The following is a 19,523-nucleotide window of genomic DNA, read 5'->3' as shown; positions in this document are numbered from 1 at the left end:
ATATATATATATATATATATATATATATATATATATATATATATATATATATATATATATATATAGCAGCGTTCTACGCATTTGCTCGCCGATATATTTATCGCGTATACTTTTTTCCCCGCAACATCATTGGTGGAAGGTGCGGGGTACCACTCGCTATACAGCCCCAGGAGCTGGATCTTCGCCACGGACGGCGCATCCCAGCTACCACGATGACTGACCAGGCTACTCAACGTCAACAAGATCCGTTAGCCCCGCAGCCGATCGTTGTAGTGCAACCTCGTGACCCAAGTCCATTGAACGGCACAAGTGGCATAGACGTCGATGAATGGCTGGTTCTGCAAGAGTGCGTCAGCCGCAGCAACCATTGTGATCCGACGCTTATGTTGGCGAACATCATCTTCTATTTGCGTGGCATGGCAAAACTCTGGTGCGAGACGCATCAAGAATAGTTAATCAGCTGGGACGTCTGTAAGCAGAAATTACGTTATCTATTTGGAAAACCCTTCGGTCGACACGTGGCCGCAAAGAGCTTGCGACTTGTGCCCAGACATCCACAGAGCCATACATCGCGTACATCTAAGACATGTTGGCTTTGTGCCGCAAGGTCGACAAGGACATGCTTGACGAGGACAAAGTTACACACATCCTGAATGGCATTGCTAATGACGCCTTCAATTTCCTGCAGTGCAAGGACTGCTCGACGGTGGAGTTGGTCGCTGAAGCATTTCGTCGCTTCGAACAGGGAAAGGTAAGTGTATCGTTCACCGATTCGACCGCCTTCCCAACACGGCGGCTACGTCCTCCTGCGAAGATTTGCCCACACTACATCAACCACCAGCGCCGGAAAACGTCACCAGAATAGTCCGTCAGGAACTCAAGGCTATGGCATCCGCTATGTCTAGTGTCACTGCTCCAGGACACAACCTCGCTGCTGTTTCAGTATACAGGCCGTGGTTCGCCAAGAGATCGCGAATATGGCCATTTCGCCACCTAACCAAAATGCCCCTGCTACTTCTAGCTCGGCTACTCCAGTCGTTGCGGCTGCCACTCCGAACCGCACCCTTCGCGCCACGACGAAATCCAGCTGAATGGCGCACTCATGATGATTGGCCCATATGTTTCACGTTCCATCGGATAGGACACATCGCTCGCCATTTCCGCAGCCGTTGGACCTCATCCCCTCGACCAAGCTTCTATGATGTGGACCTCACTCCGAACGTGCGCCCTATGCCCCGTCCTGCCATGCTGAGACAAGTGCAGAGCATAATCCAGAACGTCGGACCAGCCGCTCACCATCGCCCGTGCGTCGTCAGTCCCACTAGCCCCAACCTCGCCGCTCTCGGTCTCCCTCCGACCGTCGCTCGGAAAACTAGCCGGTGAAGCCCCTGGAGGTGACGCTGCATACACGACTCGGACTGCAAGTCCTCTGATTACTCCCGACCAGCGGTGCAATGTTCTTACAATTATCGTTCATGGTTTACCTGTGACTGCTCTTATTGATACCGGTGCACAAATATCCGTGATGAGCACAGACCTCCGCCGCCGCCTCCAAAACGTTCCGGCGCCTGCGATTGCGCCTATACCATTCGTACAGCGGATGGAAGTACTCCTGCTGTGTTTGGAATGTGCACTGCGTGATTAACAATTTCTCAGCATCAAACCAGTTCTCTTCGCTGTACTGGAAAATTGCCTTCACGACCTCATCCTTGGACTCGACTTTCTGACTTCACACGCTGCGCTCATTGACTGTTCCAAAGGTCTTCTTCGGCTCGAACTACCATCCTTTTCAGAGACCGTCTCTACCAGCCCACCTCGTCTACGCTCTGTCGATTTCTTCCGACTTCCGCCGTAAGCCGCAATCCAAGTCCGACTCTCACCATCCCCTCCAGTAACCGATGGTGATTGTGTTGCTGCCCCAATTTCTGACGTGGCCATAACACGTAGTGTCCCGCTCCCCAACACGGTGGTTACCGTTGAGGACAACCGAACCTCATTTCCCGTCCTCTATTTTGGCTTCTCAGCGCAAGTATTTCCTCGCGGCGTGTCACTTGCGCATCTGGCACCACTGGTCGACCACAGTTTCCGCCCTAACCCCAGAATCGCCACCCGATTTTTCATCAACGTCGCTCTCGTCACGTTCCTGTTCCGATCTTTTCACTCCAATGACATCTGACAAGCTCACCTCTGAACAAGTCGCTGCTATCTTCCGCGTCCTCGCTTCTTATTAAGACATCTTTGACTTCGGCGACCGTAATTTGGGCCAGACATCCGTGGTAACCCATCGCATCGATACCGGTGACGCTCAGCCCTTTCGCCAACGGCCCTACCATGTGTCAGTCCCGCGGAGCGTGCTCTCATACAGCGGGAGGTGGATAAAATGCTTCATAAGGGCATAATTGAACCCTTATCTAGTCCCTGGTCATTACCCGTTGTACTTGTAAAAAAAAGGACAATAGCTGGAGATTCTGTGTTGACTACCCCGCACCTCCACCAATTATGTTTCAGGGAATAAAGTATACGCGATAAATATATTGGCGAGCAAATGCGTACAACGCTGCTGCAGTCCGTGCACATTCCCCTCAGCACTTGGTCGTCATCACTCTGAGGTATTTACTCAGCTCGTGACTATATATATATATATATATATATATATATATATATATATATATATATATATATATATATATATAGTTCTGTAGATCCTCCGTGAGCGGTCACAACGTGGTTTATTTCGACGTTTCGGCCTAGAGTCTGGCCTTCATCAGGATGAAGGCCAGACTCTAGGCCGAAACGTCATAATAAACCACGTTGTGACCGCTCACGGAGGATTTACTGGACTATATGCAACGCTACGGCCACTCAACCACCATGCCTGCCTATATATATATATATATATATATATATATATATATATATATATATATATATATATATATATATATCTCACGACATCGTCATCGTAGAGGAGTGTAATTAACAAACCTCATGAAAAGAGGCGCCAATGCTTGCGTTTCATTCTATCATCTCATTTGCTTAGTGTGACGTCAGTTGCTGAATGTGAGGAAAAAAAGAAAAAGAGAGAACTCTTGTCACATCACTGAGTTTGCGAAAGCATGTCAACGCTACGATGCATCTTGAGATTCATAATTTTCAATGAGATTTCAATATGTCTGCATGTGTGTGTGTGTGTGTGTGTGTGTGTGTGTGTGTGTGTGTGTGTGTGTGTGTGTGTGTGTGTGTGTGTGTGTGTGTGTGTGTGTGTGTGTGTGTGTGAGCGCGCGCATATGTGTGCGTATAAGTGAGTGATACTCAGTGAGTGGGTGAGTGAGCGAGTAAGGGTGAGTGGGAGTGAGTCAGTAGGAGTGAGTGAGTGCGTGAGTGAGTGAGATGTCGAATCTGAAGCCATTTCATGTGATTAGACGCCTGTATACAGACAATGCTCGTACTCAGTAGGATTGTTCCTAATTTAATGTTTCCCACCAAAAGTCATGGTTAAACCAGCCAACAGCCTACAAGAAAAGAAGTTAGACTCGTCGCTCGACGTAGGCTACCCCAGTCTTTAAATGCAATGGGACAGTTCACGCTGCAGTGTACTGCAGTACTTTCAAAATTGAATAGGTATTTTCGGCGTGACTTTATTGGTAGAGTCTTTAGTCATCATAGTTATTTGACCTAAAGACCTGGTAAGGGCCTTACTACGACGCATACTTCCTCTGGTGCAGAATGGCGACATCAGTGCAATGTCAGTGCCCATTTCTCGGAAGCGCACAGCTGGCGTGCGGACTTTCGTGCACTCGGGCACGCAACATCCAGACATCTACTTGGAGGCGCAGAGATCAAGCCACTCTGTAAGCTTGTTTTGATAGGAGCGTGAGGCATAAGCGAGGGAATAGGCACTACAGTGGCGGACGTGCCAGCAACGGATGTCGCCACTCTGCACAGATCGGCGGGGGAAGAAGGAGCATCAAGGCGCTCTACACCGACGTATAGAGTAACTCTACAACGTTCTCCAACGTGCTTACGTGCGCCATCTCTGGTGGCTGGCAGAAACAAGCGAACGACCATGAAGACGACTTGCACGGTTGCTATCAATCGGGTGGTATGAGGAGAGAGCGACGCTGGCGGGCTCAGGTCTCGGGTGGTCCGGGCTGCGCGTGATATATTCCGCAGGCGTTAGACGCTCGCCTCACATCGCGGCACGGCGCATACGGCTTCACCCAGCCGTGCAGCACTAGGGCTTTGAATAAACCGGTTTTATCATTCGATCGTACACAGCCCGCAACCCGGATTTTTTTTTTTCCGGGGAGGGGGGGGGGGTACACTTTTTGAAGACGGGCTGTTTTTGAAAAGAGCGCCTATTTCTAATACTTGCTTTCGGTAAAACATCCCCTTCATCAGATTATCGGAAGGGGGGCTAGGGCACCCTCCCACATTAGGCCTGATTTACAGCACATTGCCATCGAGCATCACTGTATGCAGCTTTTCGCCACAACAGTACCAAAAAATGACGGCCACTATGACGTCAGAGTATCTTATGATCACGTGCAAATTCCTTTGGTTTTCGGAGGTGGCCGTTTATCACCACATAACTTCGTGCCCTGTTATTCATTTCAGCCTCCCTTTTGAAGACGTGCGTGCCGTGCTCTCATGTTCCCTGTCTACGCAGCTCTCTTGACGCGTGGGCAACATCGAAATGATGGTCGCTGTGCAGCAAGCTATCAGGGAGCTTTAGAATAGCACACCGCGAGCCCTTGCGGTGCGGTCACTGCCACTGCGCATGCGTCGTAAAGTGCCAACCACTGGCACGCGTACGCACGCGCCTACGCGTCAAAAGCGTCTAGTCGTGCCTGTGGAGGAAAAGGGCGCGCAACTACTGGCACGCGTCGACCGCGTTGACGCCAAGGAGGTTATATTAAAGCTTCTGGAGTGGCGGAGAGGCTCCGCGGCTGAAGCCGACACCGCCATATTGATCAGGGCAGAAAACGGATGGGCGCAGTTTAGCGTGCGTGGCTTTCGTGTTGATTTAGTGCTAGTAATGTTGCGTATCATGCTTCTAATTGAACAAGACGCTTCTGAACACGTCTGTGATCACATTTTGAGGCGACTATGTTGGGCTCTTGGGTAGTATTTGGCTGTGCGAATCGTGTGACGCGGACACTGGGCTCAGCTTTCGATGTTTAAGTAGGCATGCTTCGCTCATTCGCTTATTCTCCCATATTTTAGCGACTATGCGACTGCATTCGTAGATTTTCTTTTGGCGTCCGGGGGCACTTCATATACACTCATTCTGCTTGCATTTCATATACACTCATTCGCAAGCATGATGCTGCACAATCACCCAGTGTGGTACTTTGCTTAAGAAACATTTGCTGTAATTCTGTTCTTTTTTCATTTATACATTTTCACTTTCAATTGCTGTAACTATTGTATAATGCTTGTAACTATTGCTTGTATGCCCTGTTGTTTCTAATCTATATGCACGTTGTTTTTTGTCCTATAATCCCTCTGGATTGGATTTGTGGGGTTTAACGTCCCAAAACCACCATATGATTATGAGAGACGCCGTAGTGGTGGGCTCCGGAAATTTCGACCACCTGGGGTTCTTTAACGTGAACCCAAATCTGAGTACACGGGCCTACAACATTTCCACCTCCATCGAAAATGCAGCCGCCACAGCCGGGATTTGATCCCGCGACCTGCGGGTCAGCAGCCGAGTACCTTAGCCACTAGACCACCGTGGCGGGGCTCCTATAATCCCTTTTAGGCCATGAAATACAATCTTGTAACGCGTCCGGTTTGTTTTGCTGTCTGCCAGGCTCTGCCACTCAAGCCACCAATTGGCTTTGGCAGGCCTAGTCGCGCGTACTGGTTTATTTGAAAAAATAAAAGGTATTATTATTATTATTATTATTATTATTATTATTATTATTATTATTATTATTATTATTATTATTATTATTATTATTATTATTATTATTATTGCACATTTTTTCACAAATAATGCATTTTTTTTTCAATCACAACGGAGTAGAGAAGAAGAAGACACAAAGAGCGGCACTTGAGTTGACTTGCGCCTTTATTTCTACCCTGGTGCCGGTGTTCGCACACTTTACCTTCTTTGTGATGAATCCTGATCAAATAGCTCAGCTCAATCGAATACGTTGCTGGGCGAATTGGGACAATGTCTAAAAATAGGAATAGAGCGCAAGAAAAAACGAAACACAGGAGACAAGTAGACAAGAATGGGCGCTCAGTACCAACTGACCTAATTACGAAAGAACTGTGGAAGAAAATGCAGCTGCTCACATCGCAAGGCCGCCGCTCATATCGAAGACTAGAGCATATTGCGGCATAGCAATTGAAAATTACACTCCCGCAAACTTGCTTACGTCCGGCAGACGCAATCTTCACCCTTCAATTTCATGTAGAACGCCTCTAAGAGTTCACGTGCAACCATTCTTTCATGATTAAATCAGTTGGTAGTGAGTGCCCGTTCCCGTCTACTTTCCTCCTGTGCCTCGTCTTTTTAGATGAGAAACAGCTCTTTGACTAGCCTGTGTAACGCTGCCAGTCCGTGTCTTTATCACAACCAAATCGCGAAGCTGACGCTTTAATTTCGTTGTTTGGTTCGCAAGGTTCCTTTTATTATGGAACTTCGTTGGTATACTGCAGCATAACCACGAAAGGCATGCACTTCTGTCAAGTTCGCCAGCCTCCTTTTTCAACAATACACGCACGTTGGTTCGCGCAAAGATCACTATGTTGCCCTAACAGGCAAACTCAGATTGATTATGAAAGTTGAATTCTTGGACTAACAACTACGCTGGGTGCACGAGAAGCAAATTTAACACACTAAAATCGACGATCCAAAGCGCCGGTCACCGATGATTGATTTGAATAGGCATGGTAACGAAAGAGTTAACCCGAACACCCAGTCTGCTCACTTCGTCCACGTATCGACCCCCTGACAATATATTGAACGATTTTCAGCGGCTGCAACTTTAATAGAAGACGTCGGATTCATTGCATGCAGCGCATGTCGTCTCACGGGCCGTTGCAAAATGGCGCTCGCTGGTGGAGGGAAAAATGTATAGGCGTTGACTTGCAAAGCTTACTTTGCATTGAAATAATTCTTCAGTTTTCATGTAGGTGTATAGGCAAACAGGCCTCTACATTTATATTTCACTGAGTACACCAGTTCATCGGGTGGCTGTGTCATGGTCCTTTTGACTTTTACAAGTGAAGTTGCACGTACTGTTATATTTGCAAGCCTTCTGAAACGCCTATAGTTGCTAATTTGCAGAAAAAAACAATTTGTTTATTTGGGGGCTGATTTTGATGAGAAGATGTGGTCGTGTTGAGTGGTTAAGAAGAGCAAATCTGCTTTTTGTACCTTTTGCTGCCTTCTAGCCACGTAATAATCATCACGGGCGTAACAGTTCTTTGTTGCGCGAGTGCATCTTTTGTCGCCAGCGCGTCGGCCACGGCTGCATTTTCGTCGCACGAAAGACCCGACTTGGACACGATACAGGCTGCCAGCAGTCTTGAGCAGCTCTCGTGAATTCCTCTCGAAAAGCCAGAGTGGGCGTAAATAATCATTGTAAGCTAGCTCGTTTGTGGCCTTGTAGTACATGATGTAATTAAACACCACTCACCAGTCTCCGAGAACCTTGCGAGGCCATCAAAGCATGGGCCATCCATTCATCAAGTGAGTCTGCTGCAGAAGCGTCAGGTCGTCGGTAACATACGGAGAGGACGAGGCACAAATTGACATCCGTAAGCGCTGGCGCAGGTTATGAATATAAAGCGGGTAACACCTTGATGGAACACTTCGCTGCGAAGTGTTCCATCATTTCGCACCCAACGTATCCAGTGACTTCTGTTCATCAAATGGTGAAGTCAAGACCTCACGGTGCCGCGGATGCAAAAAAAGTCTTTCACAAGAAAGACCACTTGATAAGGGCACTGCCACTGTCAGAAAAAGAAAATGTTACAGACGCATTTTCGACGCCAACATTCTCAACCGCAGAAAGAACAGCGGAAGTGACAATGAGAGTGCCGGAAGACAAGCGTAGGAAATTTTGTGGATATCGTTCTTCAGCAGTAAACAATGCAAAACTATATTAACACTGGCACGCCAGTGCGGATGACTTCGAAAAAGTAGAATGTCGAATATCCGGCTTACTCTGTTGCTTGCACATGAGCAGCATGCAAGGGGCCGTGAAAAACGCACTTTCTGAAATGTTAGCGCAGATCAGAAGATATATAGTTGGCGTTTTCACGCGCCAAAACCCCGGTAGGATTAAAGTGCACGTTGTTGTCAGCGACTCCGGCGTAATTTTGAGCACGTGCCCCTTCGAAGGGCCCCTAACCCAAACCGAGTTTAATGGCAAGACCGCAGTTTCTTTTTGGCCCCATCCTGCAGGGGCTGCCTCCTCCTCGGCACTTATTCATTCACAAAACTCGTAGAATATCACCGCTAAGCGTTGAGTCCGAACTTCAAGTTTCTTGAGCACACGGTGCTATCGCCGCTTGCGCAGTCGCAAAAGCAGAAAAGAAAGTGAAATCCGTTTATCGCGCCCATTATACTCGCTTGGCTAGGCCGGACGCGTTTGCGACAGCGTGGCAAAACAGGGTATGCGACGATTAACAGACATCTCTCGTATATCAATCATTCGAGAGCTCATTCCATCCAGACGTCACGTGAACAAACTGCCGACGTCACGACTTGCACAGCAAGGACCACAAACGTCGGGAGGGAATGATGCGTTCATTCTTCGCGTATGCAGGGGTTGCTTAGGGGCCCATTGAAATATGTATCCGCTTAAACCGCAGATAATTGCACTTACTTCATTCTTACCTAAGCGGAACTTCAATGGCCGACAAAACCCGCTTCAATCGACTCAATAACTTGGTAGTACTACCAGAGTCCTTGTACTACTACGGGTGCAACCCCGTCCCCTCCAATGTTTATGAATAGAAGCTACATCGGCGCCACTAGTTTCACTGAAATGCAAGGTTGACGTCAATGGCACGTCCTCGATTCCCTGGTGTGATGTACTGCTTGAGAGTCAGTAGATTGAATTCTTGCCATGCGATCATTCAGTACACAGCAAAATACACGCGAATTTGTCTAAAGTCGCACGTGGAATTATACTTTTTCATTCCTGTCTCTCTCTTTGCTTCAGCTGAGAGCTAGAATGACGCCATGCAGCGTTATTTCCGACTCTCAACTTTTTTATATATGTCAAATTTTGAAAACACGGCAGGGCAGTAAGATTCTGCCATCTCCATACGAACAGCACGATTTTGAGAGCCAGTACACAATGTCCCGCAGTGTACATATATTTATAAAAGGCACAAAGAAAAGTAAGTCAGAAGAAAAAATTCCAAGGCATCCACCAGAATCGAACCAGCATCCCCTCCTTCACTAACGCTATTTCAACCTTCGACGTCAACCTAATAGTTGCATTTAATGCCCCTTTAAGCCCTATAAAAAGCAAACCATAGAGGCTGACCTGTAATTTGGATTTGATTAAAAAAGCATCCCCACAAAAAAAAAAAGGTGCTTCTCCAGTTTGCCGAGCTCGGTCTACTTTGCCACAAACGCGTTAAGTGAGATTAAATCCAAACAAGCAACACCATCTATTGTAAACGGCAGCTCGCAATTCGAATGCACCGAGATTCGAAAGCGCAAGCCTCCGCTAAAGGCGCTTTCAGGTCACGCTTCAGTGTTATGCGGAGCAGCTAGCTAGTACACAGGGGAAAACGAAAATACGAATTGAGACCCTAAAAATAATGGGAACATAATTACTATTATGGCCTTTTGAAGGAGCCATACTACTGATTGTATTAAAGACGCAGCAACCGTTTTAATGCTACGGAAGGGTGCGGAAGACCGAAATTGAGCTGCACACGGGGGACCATTGCGGTAGGTTAACTACCGCCACCTGGTTTGCTCTCGGCGAACAAAATTTTCCCCTCATGCACTCCTCCTCGTTCGCTTCGTTTTACGTTGTTTTAGTTCATCCTTTTTTTCTTTCTCCGATGACTGCTTTATTCCTGGCCTGAACCGCTGGGTGAGGTCGAAACCGTTTCGTTCGGAGGCTGCCGCCGCTTGTAACTCGTTCTTCCAACCAAGGGAAGATACTGTCTTGAAACAGCAACGATGCTGCTACTACGGAGACTCCAAAGCGGTGCCCTCGGCGCATTTATAAGGTGTGTAGCCGCATGAATCGATGTTTTATTATTCTTTCTTTTTTTCCTTTTTTGGCGGACGCAAATTGCAGTCTCGGCGGCGCTCGAGCGCTGGCTACGGCGACTGGCGTGCAACGTGATTTGGAGCCGCATGTGCGCTACGCGTGTTGGGTTAGAGAAGAGAAGGTAGTTGGGTGCAGCGAAGCGTCAGCCCGCCGAGCGAGCGGGCGATACGAGTTTCCCGTCCAATCGCGAGCGGCCACCGCCGCCGGGATGAATGGAAAGCGTGTCGAAAAGCCTCGCCAGACTGGTTTCGCCGATCGCCTTCTTATCTTCCCAGCTCTTGGGAGAGGCGACTTATCAATGAGGCGGGCGCGAAAGGGCACGCGGAAAAAAAGGAAAGATAAAGAAGGGGTTGAGCAGGGTGCCGGTCGGGTTGAAAATAGGCTTTGCCGGGCTCGAGTGTTACGGAAGATCTCACCTGGGCGACGTGCACGCGTCAGTGTGCGCTTGCCTTGCTACGTTAACGAATAGTCGCACTCACAATTGCATTACTGGACATATAGCGGTTAAGCACTCGATTTTCAGTTGTGCAAGTGGTACGCTTGACCCGAAGCACCGTTGCTTGGATGCCTTAAACTAGTTTCAATGGTTCACAACCTCGTGTCGAGCTACCGCCGTGGACTGTATGCGTGCGAGCAGCACAGCTGGCCTGAGCGGAAGTGTTCAACACTTGCGCGTGCCTACAAATGCGAAGACGCGCCTAATTGCCTTCTGTGCAGCTGCCAGCTTCTGCCGATTGCGAAAGCGAGCTGTGGGCGGAGAAAGGAGAAAACAATGGACGTGCTACTGCCGCAGTATACAGTCATCGGCGTTTTGCGACTGATCAAAACGTCTGCCGGTGCCCGAGCTGCGTTTTTTTTTTTCCTCCTCAGCGAGAGATCTACTCGACGATACCACTGCCATCGGTATTTTGCGCTCGTACACGGGCACATCGAGCAGCATATGCAAAATTAGTCTCTCGACGGACATTTTGATAGATATTATGTCATGTAATACTTCTAGCCCGAGCCATTAATTCAGCTATCAATCTGAACTATGAACTGGATCGTTCGGGAAGCCGTTACACCAGTTTTATGCTTTAACCTTCAATCTATGTACATCTCTGGTGTCGCATCTGCTGTGAATGGCAGCAGCTAACTGTGAGAAACAATAATGCTACTACAGATATCATCAGTATTCTCTTGTTTGATTATACTACTAGCTAGATTCGAGCTCCTTACATGTATTTAAGCGTAGGTTCTATCCTGATGAAAAGTATCATTTTTAAGCTGTGCACAAGTTTGTGCTTCATATAAAAAGCCGTAACCTCAACAACATGCACTATATCTCCCGATATCTGATGTGAAACATGGTGGACTGTTAAGATTGAAATAACCTTGAGGAGCACAGGGGATGTGCACAGGGCATAGACTAAATGAGTAAACAAAAAGTTCACTTGAGCTGTTAGCACGAGGTCAGTGTGCATTGATTTACATTTGTACGCGAGATAGCCTTATGATAGAAATAGTTGTAGGATAACGGTGACCTAAATGTTTCAGTACGCATTGAATAGCAGGAACTGTCACACTACAATCAGCGACATAAGTTTACAAATGTGAAAATTTATTACTGTGTTTTGTGATGGCCGTAAGGCAAATTTGTTCATTCTAGCAGACAAACAGAGTTCACATACTCAAGCTTCACATTTTTCAAATAAACAAAACATTACATAAAGAGGTGCTTATATAATTTGCTGGTGCTTATATGGCTACTTGTACTTGCGTTCACATCCATATAGGTGCATGTCTGTTTCACTGAAGTAAACAGAACATTTGGGAACAAATGTAGCTTGTGCCCTAGGACACCTATGTAAGCAAGAGTCACCATAGTTGTAATTAAGGTTAGTTTAATGAAAGCGACATAACTGGCTATTGCACATGTACTGAAAACGAAGTTAGCCCATGGAGATGAGTCGCCTATCCAGCCAAGCATTAACTGTGTTCTGAAGTCTCGCATTGTGCATCTGCAATGGAAAGTATGATAGCTTTGCCACATAGTAATTACCCGTAATCCCACGTCCACACATTATGGCTGTGTGTGTGCATCGCAGCTTTACTATCCAAAGGAGGAATCAGGTACCGATTTCCACTAACTTGCCTCTAGAGGTGTTCGAACAGTCGTTGGTGAGACTGTATAGAAAAGTGCAAGATAGGAATCAAATGAATACCTTTCATACCAAATAATGAACAGCTGTTCTTGCCATTTATTTTTGCTATTCACTCTTGGCAAGTTCATGCGATTACGCTGCACATTATGATGCTACATTATGAGTATCAGGAGTTAGTAGGTAGTGTATCCGAACACTGATGGTGTTCTTTTATGACAACGCAGTGTGCAGTGGCTTAGCAAGGTAACTCACGCTCTGCTGAATGATACGCAGCATGCTCTTGGCTATGAGCGATGCTGACTAACACTTATCCAAGTTTGTATTCACATAAACACCTGATTATTAAACGAGGGGAGAACTGCCATTGTAGCTGAATCGTAAGAGCAGCTGGCACGCAAACCGAAGGTTGTGAGCTTGGTCCCTGTCGGGGAGAAGTTTCCTATTCGTCCACATTACTTCACTTCAAAGTCGTTATTACAACACTCTTAAAAAAACAGTATGACCAATGTCCTCTATACCTTGGCTTCGTTATTTGCTGGTTTGCATTAAGATTGCATCAATAAAAAAACAAGCCCAAAACTTTCATTTTTCATTTATGCATAAGTTCTGATTTTTTGCATCTACTCTAGCTGCTGATATCAAAATGATCATGAATTTGCTCAAGCTATGGTTCATTGAGCACTGTTGGTGATCTGTAGTATTGTAAAATTGTTAAACTCTTCTCATTGAAGAATAACGAGCGCTTGGTTCATTATTCAAAAATTTTGAATTACTGTGCTTCCAGTCAGAATGGAAGCTTATAGAGACTAACTCACTTATGTCTTGCACATCGCACAAAACATTCTTAAGACTGCCAGGATAGGTCGGCAGCCAGACCTGCCAGACAGAGGATGGTTGGTACAAATGGAGTTTAAGATGTCATTCAATTTCCACGTACAGCTGTGAACTCATAACCTAGCGAAAGGGAACTTGGTACTTAAGTGAGATCCTGCAGCAGTTGCAACTTACCGTAACTTGTTTTACTGGGTACTTGGAAGGATGGCTCCTTCATGCAGTTGCTTAGTATGCCATAGAACTGCTGTACCTGGCCTGCCTGTATTAATTATTAATAAAATGATTTCATTTCTTATACCTGCTCGTTGTGTTCTCTCATTTTCATGGTTACATATGCGAGTATACGCTATGTCGGGCATACAGCATACTTACTGCAGTTTTGCCCTCTTGAATCACATACTACTGGGGTGTTTGTAATGACTCCAGGCATTCAGACACACCATTGTGCTGAAGAGAGAGAAACAGTACTGGCCACACATTACCTTTTTATGAACTTGGTGCATGATTTCCATCTACTGCGAGTGTCGATCATGGTGCCTATATTGTCTTCTGCGGATGTCAAAGCTGGCATTTCGAGAATCTCTCGCTTCTAGCTCACCCTTGTATAACAAATAGCTAATGGACAATGCCGTAGAGCCACCGGCTTACCCGCACCCAGCTTAGAAAGCATGGAAGTGTAACTGAAGTGGTGGCTCTAATGGGTGGGTGAACTTTATTTAGTCTTTCAGAACGCACTTTAGCACGTTGTGGGCCGCTCGCACGTCTAAACAAAAAGACCAAGTCTCTCTGCTGCGTTGCGGGCACATTGGACTGCCCATAACTATTGTTCTAGTCCAGAGCTTGTAATAGCACCCTCCCATTTGGACGGCATGATGACTTCCTCACAACCTAACGAAGGGCACCGCCAGAGCATATGTTCCAAGTTGCTATATTAACGCAGAAAGAATGTGTATTAGTTGGCTGTATTTCAGGATAAATCTTGTTCGATAGCGCAGAGTTGGGTATGCTCCGACCTGAAGAAGCCCTTCAGGGTCAGTGGCCCTAATGACAAGACAGTTATAGCCAAATTGGGCAGGTACTACACATGTTAACATGACTGGCAAGATACTGTGTCAAAGGTCGTGGAGCATGGTAAGACGACGACAAGATGGCAGCTTTAAGAACAGCGCATTGCTAAGAATGGAGGCCAAATAGCATCAAATGAAATTGGATGGGTAAGTTGACCTCAGGGTACCAGGAAAGCAAGTTACACTAGGGCTGGAGGGGAATGTGGCAAAATCTGCATTAGCATATGAAGCCAGTGCTACTGGTTCTTTGTCTACGAATGAAGGTGATTGTTTTTTTAAGAGCTCATTTTCATGTAAGATGAAACCAAATGAACAAAACAGAGAATCAGGCCTGGTAAAGCATAAAAGAACATTAGGTATATTCAACTGTAGCATACTAATTGGGATTAAAACTGGTGAGATGGAGCGGTTGATGACTTTTTTTCACCACTTCTATGCACTTGTGTCAAATTTCATACACTACCTCTAGGCATTCCTTGCTCTAATTGTCTGTTTGACTCATTTGCAGAGTTCCCAGCAATGTCATAACCTTTTCTCGAGACTAGATATGAGGTTATTACAACACAAATATTATATTCCATCTAAATCAATCGATGGTTTAACCGAGTGAAATGTGGAAGCAGTGTCCCGAAGCGTGCACCAGTTCATCAGAGTTGTGAAATTCAGAAAGGTGATCATTTCCATTTGTTGTTCGCCAACACCAACATTTTTCTGAATGAAAATAATCTGGTTAATGCTGCTCTGTGGCTTTCATCCCTATCTCCGACGCCATTTGTTTAACTATAATGTTCAAGCCAAAATCAAGCAGCAAACAGAACATGGAAAGCTTAAACTTTGAGAGAAAAAAAAAAAAAGAACACATGAAAGGCCAAAGCTGAAATTCCAAGCGGGGGTAGTAGAGTCTCTGCCTTGCTATATACAGCCCCCTAAAGTGGTAAATATAGTTAGGCTCTATTAAGGTTTCTTAACACCTGTCCCACTCAAGTGGCCACAAGGACAATGATGACAGTGAATAGTAAACTACAAACATCACTTGGGCAGGCACTACTATTTGACGCAAAGCATCTTGCTGGTGCCCATGAAGAGCTTATTGTTAGTGTATTCTGCTAGCATCAACCTTCTTGAAAGATACAAGACAGACCTTCAAGAAAGGCAAACTTGAAACTAAACAAGACAAACAAGCAGTGTACTGCATGCGTAGTGCTAGCAGACATACTGCATCGCTCAGGGTGCACGAGCAAATTCAAAATGAATGCAGCATTACAGGTTGTAGAATGAACGAGTAGACGAATTTTAGTTGTCGAAGTTGGGCAGGCCATGTAAGAAGTGTGACAAATAACCGGTAGTCTCTTGTAGCGTTGGCTGGACGTACCTATACAGAGGTCGCTGAAAGGGATCCTTATTCCACTATGGGTCGTTAATGTTGACCCTCGCAATGTATCGGTGTCCAACTGCTTATCAAGCCCGACCTTTGACGATAACACAATGAATGTACATGAAATACCATAAGCGATTTCAGTGTTCAGCGACGGTGGTTACGACATGCCTTCTATGAAAATTGTGGACTGTGTTGCACTAAAGGAAATCTTGTCGTGAACCCTAACAATGTAATAAAATACTACTGCTCGATGAACCCAGCGAGTTCTCTTTTTTTTTTATGACTCAAACTCACCAACACTCGCTGACACCTACCAAACTTTGCCGGTAAACTCACTAAGGCACAGTGCTAATTCAGCCCTCCTTGCAGTTTCTAGAGCCACAGGATACAAGAGAGCTTATTAAAATTACTCAAGGAAATACTGGTGCTGCCACGATTCACCTACCGCAGGAATGATCACTGGGACAAGGGTTTATCTAATCTTTGCATGTAAATGTTCACAGAAAGGTTCTTGCGGCATTGTTTATGAAGATTTAGTGGTAGAAAGCAAGAATCCAATACTTTTTTTGAAAACATGAACTTAGTAAATTCCTGTGTAGATACACAACAATTGTGAATACTTGTCTTTAGAATGAAATATTCTCATGAAGCTATTAATTGGGAACCTCACAATGCTGTTAAGCAAGAATCCTTACGTTGGTTTAACCACTTTATACTATTGAATGCTACCATACACACTAGCAGCAGCATTGCTTCCAATTGCTTTTACACAAAACTTAGGGAGAACACTGATATGATTTTAGAGTATACTGTACCACGATGTCATGGCACGCAGGCCAATTATGTGGCAGCAGCACATTGTGAAGTTCAGGCGCTTGCTCATGCTCGCTCGATTGCCGCTTGTCATGTTAGTGACCGCAAGTGTTGATGTAGCGGATGGCCAAGCAAGCCAGAGCGCGTGCTTCAACGCTGTAATGTGCTGCTCATACGTTACCACCGTCAGCAGCCACAACATCACAAGACAGTACTATCGCCTGGAATGAAAACAAAACTGGCTGTGGATTTTGTACGCTCAGAGACTTGGCTGTAGTTATTTTTCTCCAATTTTGATGGCCTAAAGCTTTATTCAAGAATAAAAATAAATAAAGAAGCACATCGGCAGCCCTTACCGTAGCAGACCATCCCATGTCAATACAGATGACAGCGTAATATCGACCGACGCGTATAGATCATTCCTAGATTCAGACGCTGATAATAACAATATCTGGGGTTTTACGTCCCAAACTCATGATATGATTACGAGAGACAACGTAGTAGAGGGCTTCGGAAATTTGTGACCATCTGGTGCTCGTTAACGTGCACCGACATTGCACAAAACACGGGTCTTTATCATTTCTCCTACCCCGAAACGAGACTGCTGCGGCCAGAATCAAACACGTGACCTTTGGGTCACCAACTGAGCGCCTTAGCCACTGATCCACCGTGGCGAACCAATTCAACCACTCAGACCAGACCAGAGAGATAAAAGAGATGCCTTACATTTATTTTTTATCCGCAGGATAAAACCGTCAAAGATAGAATTGACTCGTGATGTGGTAATCACAGACAATGGCACTCTCTTCCGAGTTAAATGCATGACAATTTCAATATCTCTTTGCAATTGTGGAAGTATTTTTGTACTGTTCGACCTAAGGCGTCTCAAGCTGAACTGCATGTTCCTAAATAAAATAGGCACCCTGCATTAAATGTTTCATGTTTTCAGAAGTAATATTATGGTGGACGTCGCATAATATTTCTGTAGCGATACCAAATTACATCGGCTAAATAAAGAAATTGTTAGCACCTTGCTGCTTTGTAGGGTCTGCTTGCAAAGGCTAAAGTGAACACTTACCGACGACTACATAACATTTGTTATACTCGATCTGCACAAGAACCTTGCCACTATAGTTTTAAATTGCATTGCCGAAAATACCGAGCAAAATGCCCCCCTCCTTTCTTCGGGAGGCTTCAAATATGTGGCCTCTTCTCCCTACCACTGTTTTCACTCAATTATTCAGTTGTCATTCACCTAATGAGGGTACATGAAAACAGAAAATGCATGTAGTATATTCAATTAAGCACCTAATTAGATGCATGCGCTTGCATTCTTTATTATTAGTGGCTATTGCATCGCCATCGTAAATTTTGCTCCATGACTGAGCTAGGGCCCCGTCCAAATCTCATTGTATTATCCTGCACTGTAGGTTGGGGTGCTTCCTTGGGATTTTATGGTACATATGGTGGTTCGAGGTGCTTGAATCATTGTTCACAAATACTTTACTAAAGAAATAGTACGTCACTGAACGGTGACCAATGGGGTGGGAGTTCAAAACAAGCTTTCAAAACGCTGACCTTCATTTTCACAGACATGCAGCATAGTGTTTTTCAAGGATCAACAACGAAAGGGGTAGGGTATTATTTTATGGACATTTCAAGCTTACAAAACATACATTTGCTTTATACAGTCAAGAAGACAATGTTTTAAGTACTGTACACAGAGGATGACTCACGAGTTTCGGTGGCCAGTAGAGGGCATCACAGCTTCACTTGAATTACTGCTTTGCCAAAAAAAAAAAAAAACAGACACACACACAAAAATCCCATGCACCAAGGTCAGGGTCAAATAATTGGTCTTTCAGATATGAGGGTCCATTTAACAAGTACTGCAGGATCTGCATATTGGCAGGATGTTTTTAACAAATGGTGGACTTGTGCTCGAGCATCCTTTTATAGGGGAAGATAACTAGGCATGAGTGTTTGTGAGAGCCTTTACGACATGCTTTTACCTACCGTGGAAGTAAGTATTCAAACCCAGCCCTTCACGCAGCCACGCACAGGTGGAAACGAAATATACTTTACCATGGCAGTGCATGGAAAAATGCCAGCTAGCGACTTCTAATGCAAAACGCACATTGTTAGAACTAGTTTTCATATTGTCAGTCACCATGACTGACAGCTGTACAACTTTTAGTTTTCACGCCTTGGAAATTGCTGTCTGTTGCTATGCAAGCAACTCGGTGCGCAAGCAACATTGGTACGCAAGAAACTTGGTGCGGCAAAGATGTTGATACCAGGGGCACTGCTACCTCAACTGCGGGCAAATACTTTTTCACATCTTGAAAAAAAAAAAAGAGCATGTCATATAATGCAGCAGCAGTCAAACACCCACGCACCCCGCAGCAAGTTCAAGAGCCACAAAGCACCACAGTTCATTCAGTTTGCTGATGATAATAGTACTGCCCATGACAGACACTTTTCACACAAGGCAGAGATGCTTCAGCAAAATCTTAATGCACCAAATACAATGTTTATGCTGAAAAGTCAATAAAATGGGCACGCAGGAGCGCTGTCTATTTATGCAATGGCATGAAGCGCGACAGAAAAATTCTAGGCCTTCTGTCACGTGATTCCACCATTTAACTGCATCGTGATAGTGTATACAGCTGCAAAAATGTGGGCCATCACATTTTATATTGCCGACCAAGACTTCTATCGTGTAGTTCACTTACTGCCTGCACTTTCCTGACACCCAAAAGAAAACACTGTTAACGATGACACCGTTCTTCGAACAATGGTGTTCAGTGTAGCTCTTCCCTTACTGCACGAAGCACAAACAACACAGCTGCACGCTCTAGCACAAATGTCATGCCTAAGACCAGTCTCTTGCCTCCCGCAAGACTTGTTTCACGAAACAGGTCGACTCTCGGGAGAAAGCCAGACATGACCCGAGTCGGAGATCAGTCGTGCAGATGCTCTCCTGCAGAAAAATGCCAATAAAGCATTGGTGGATAGACAT

At 45.4% G+C, this 19,523-nt stretch overlaps 2 protein-coding genes across 2 annotated transcripts in view; one reads left to right on the top strand and one right to left on the bottom strand.

Annotated features, from left to right (window-relative positions):
* The window catches only part of LOC119174258 (sulfotransferase 1C2-like), a 265,196-nt gene extending 257,496 nt beyond the window's left edge, over positions 1-7,700 (bottom strand). Inside the window, exon 1 of the mRNA XM_075895912.1 lies at positions 7,659-7,700. Coding sequence (XP_075752027.1) covers positions 7,659-7,700 — 42 coding nt within the window. The remainder of the gene's footprint in view (positions 1-7,658) is intronic.
* Positions 7,701-10,068: 2,368 nt separating this feature from the next.
* LOC142817928 (NADP-dependent malic enzyme-like) overlaps positions 10,069-19,523 on the top strand; it is a 141,152-nt gene continuing 131,697 nt past the window's right edge. The window contains exon 1 of the mRNA XM_075895904.1: positions 10,069-10,221. Coding sequence (XP_075752019.1) covers positions 10,172-10,221 — 50 coding nt within the window. The 5' untranslated portion in view covers positions 10,069-10,171. The remainder of the gene's footprint in view (positions 10,222-19,523) is intronic.

Source organism: Rhipicephalus microplus, chromosome 5, assembly GCF_043290135.1.
Source record: "Rhipicephalus microplus isolate Deutch F79 chromosome 5, USDA_Rmic, whole genome shotgun sequence".
Taxonomy (NCBI): Eukaryota; Metazoa; Arthropoda; class Arachnida; order Ixodida; family Ixodidae; genus Rhipicephalus; species Rhipicephalus microplus.
The sequence above is the reverse complement of the archived record's forward strand: the minus strand, read 5'-3'. Positions and strand labels throughout refer to the sequence as shown.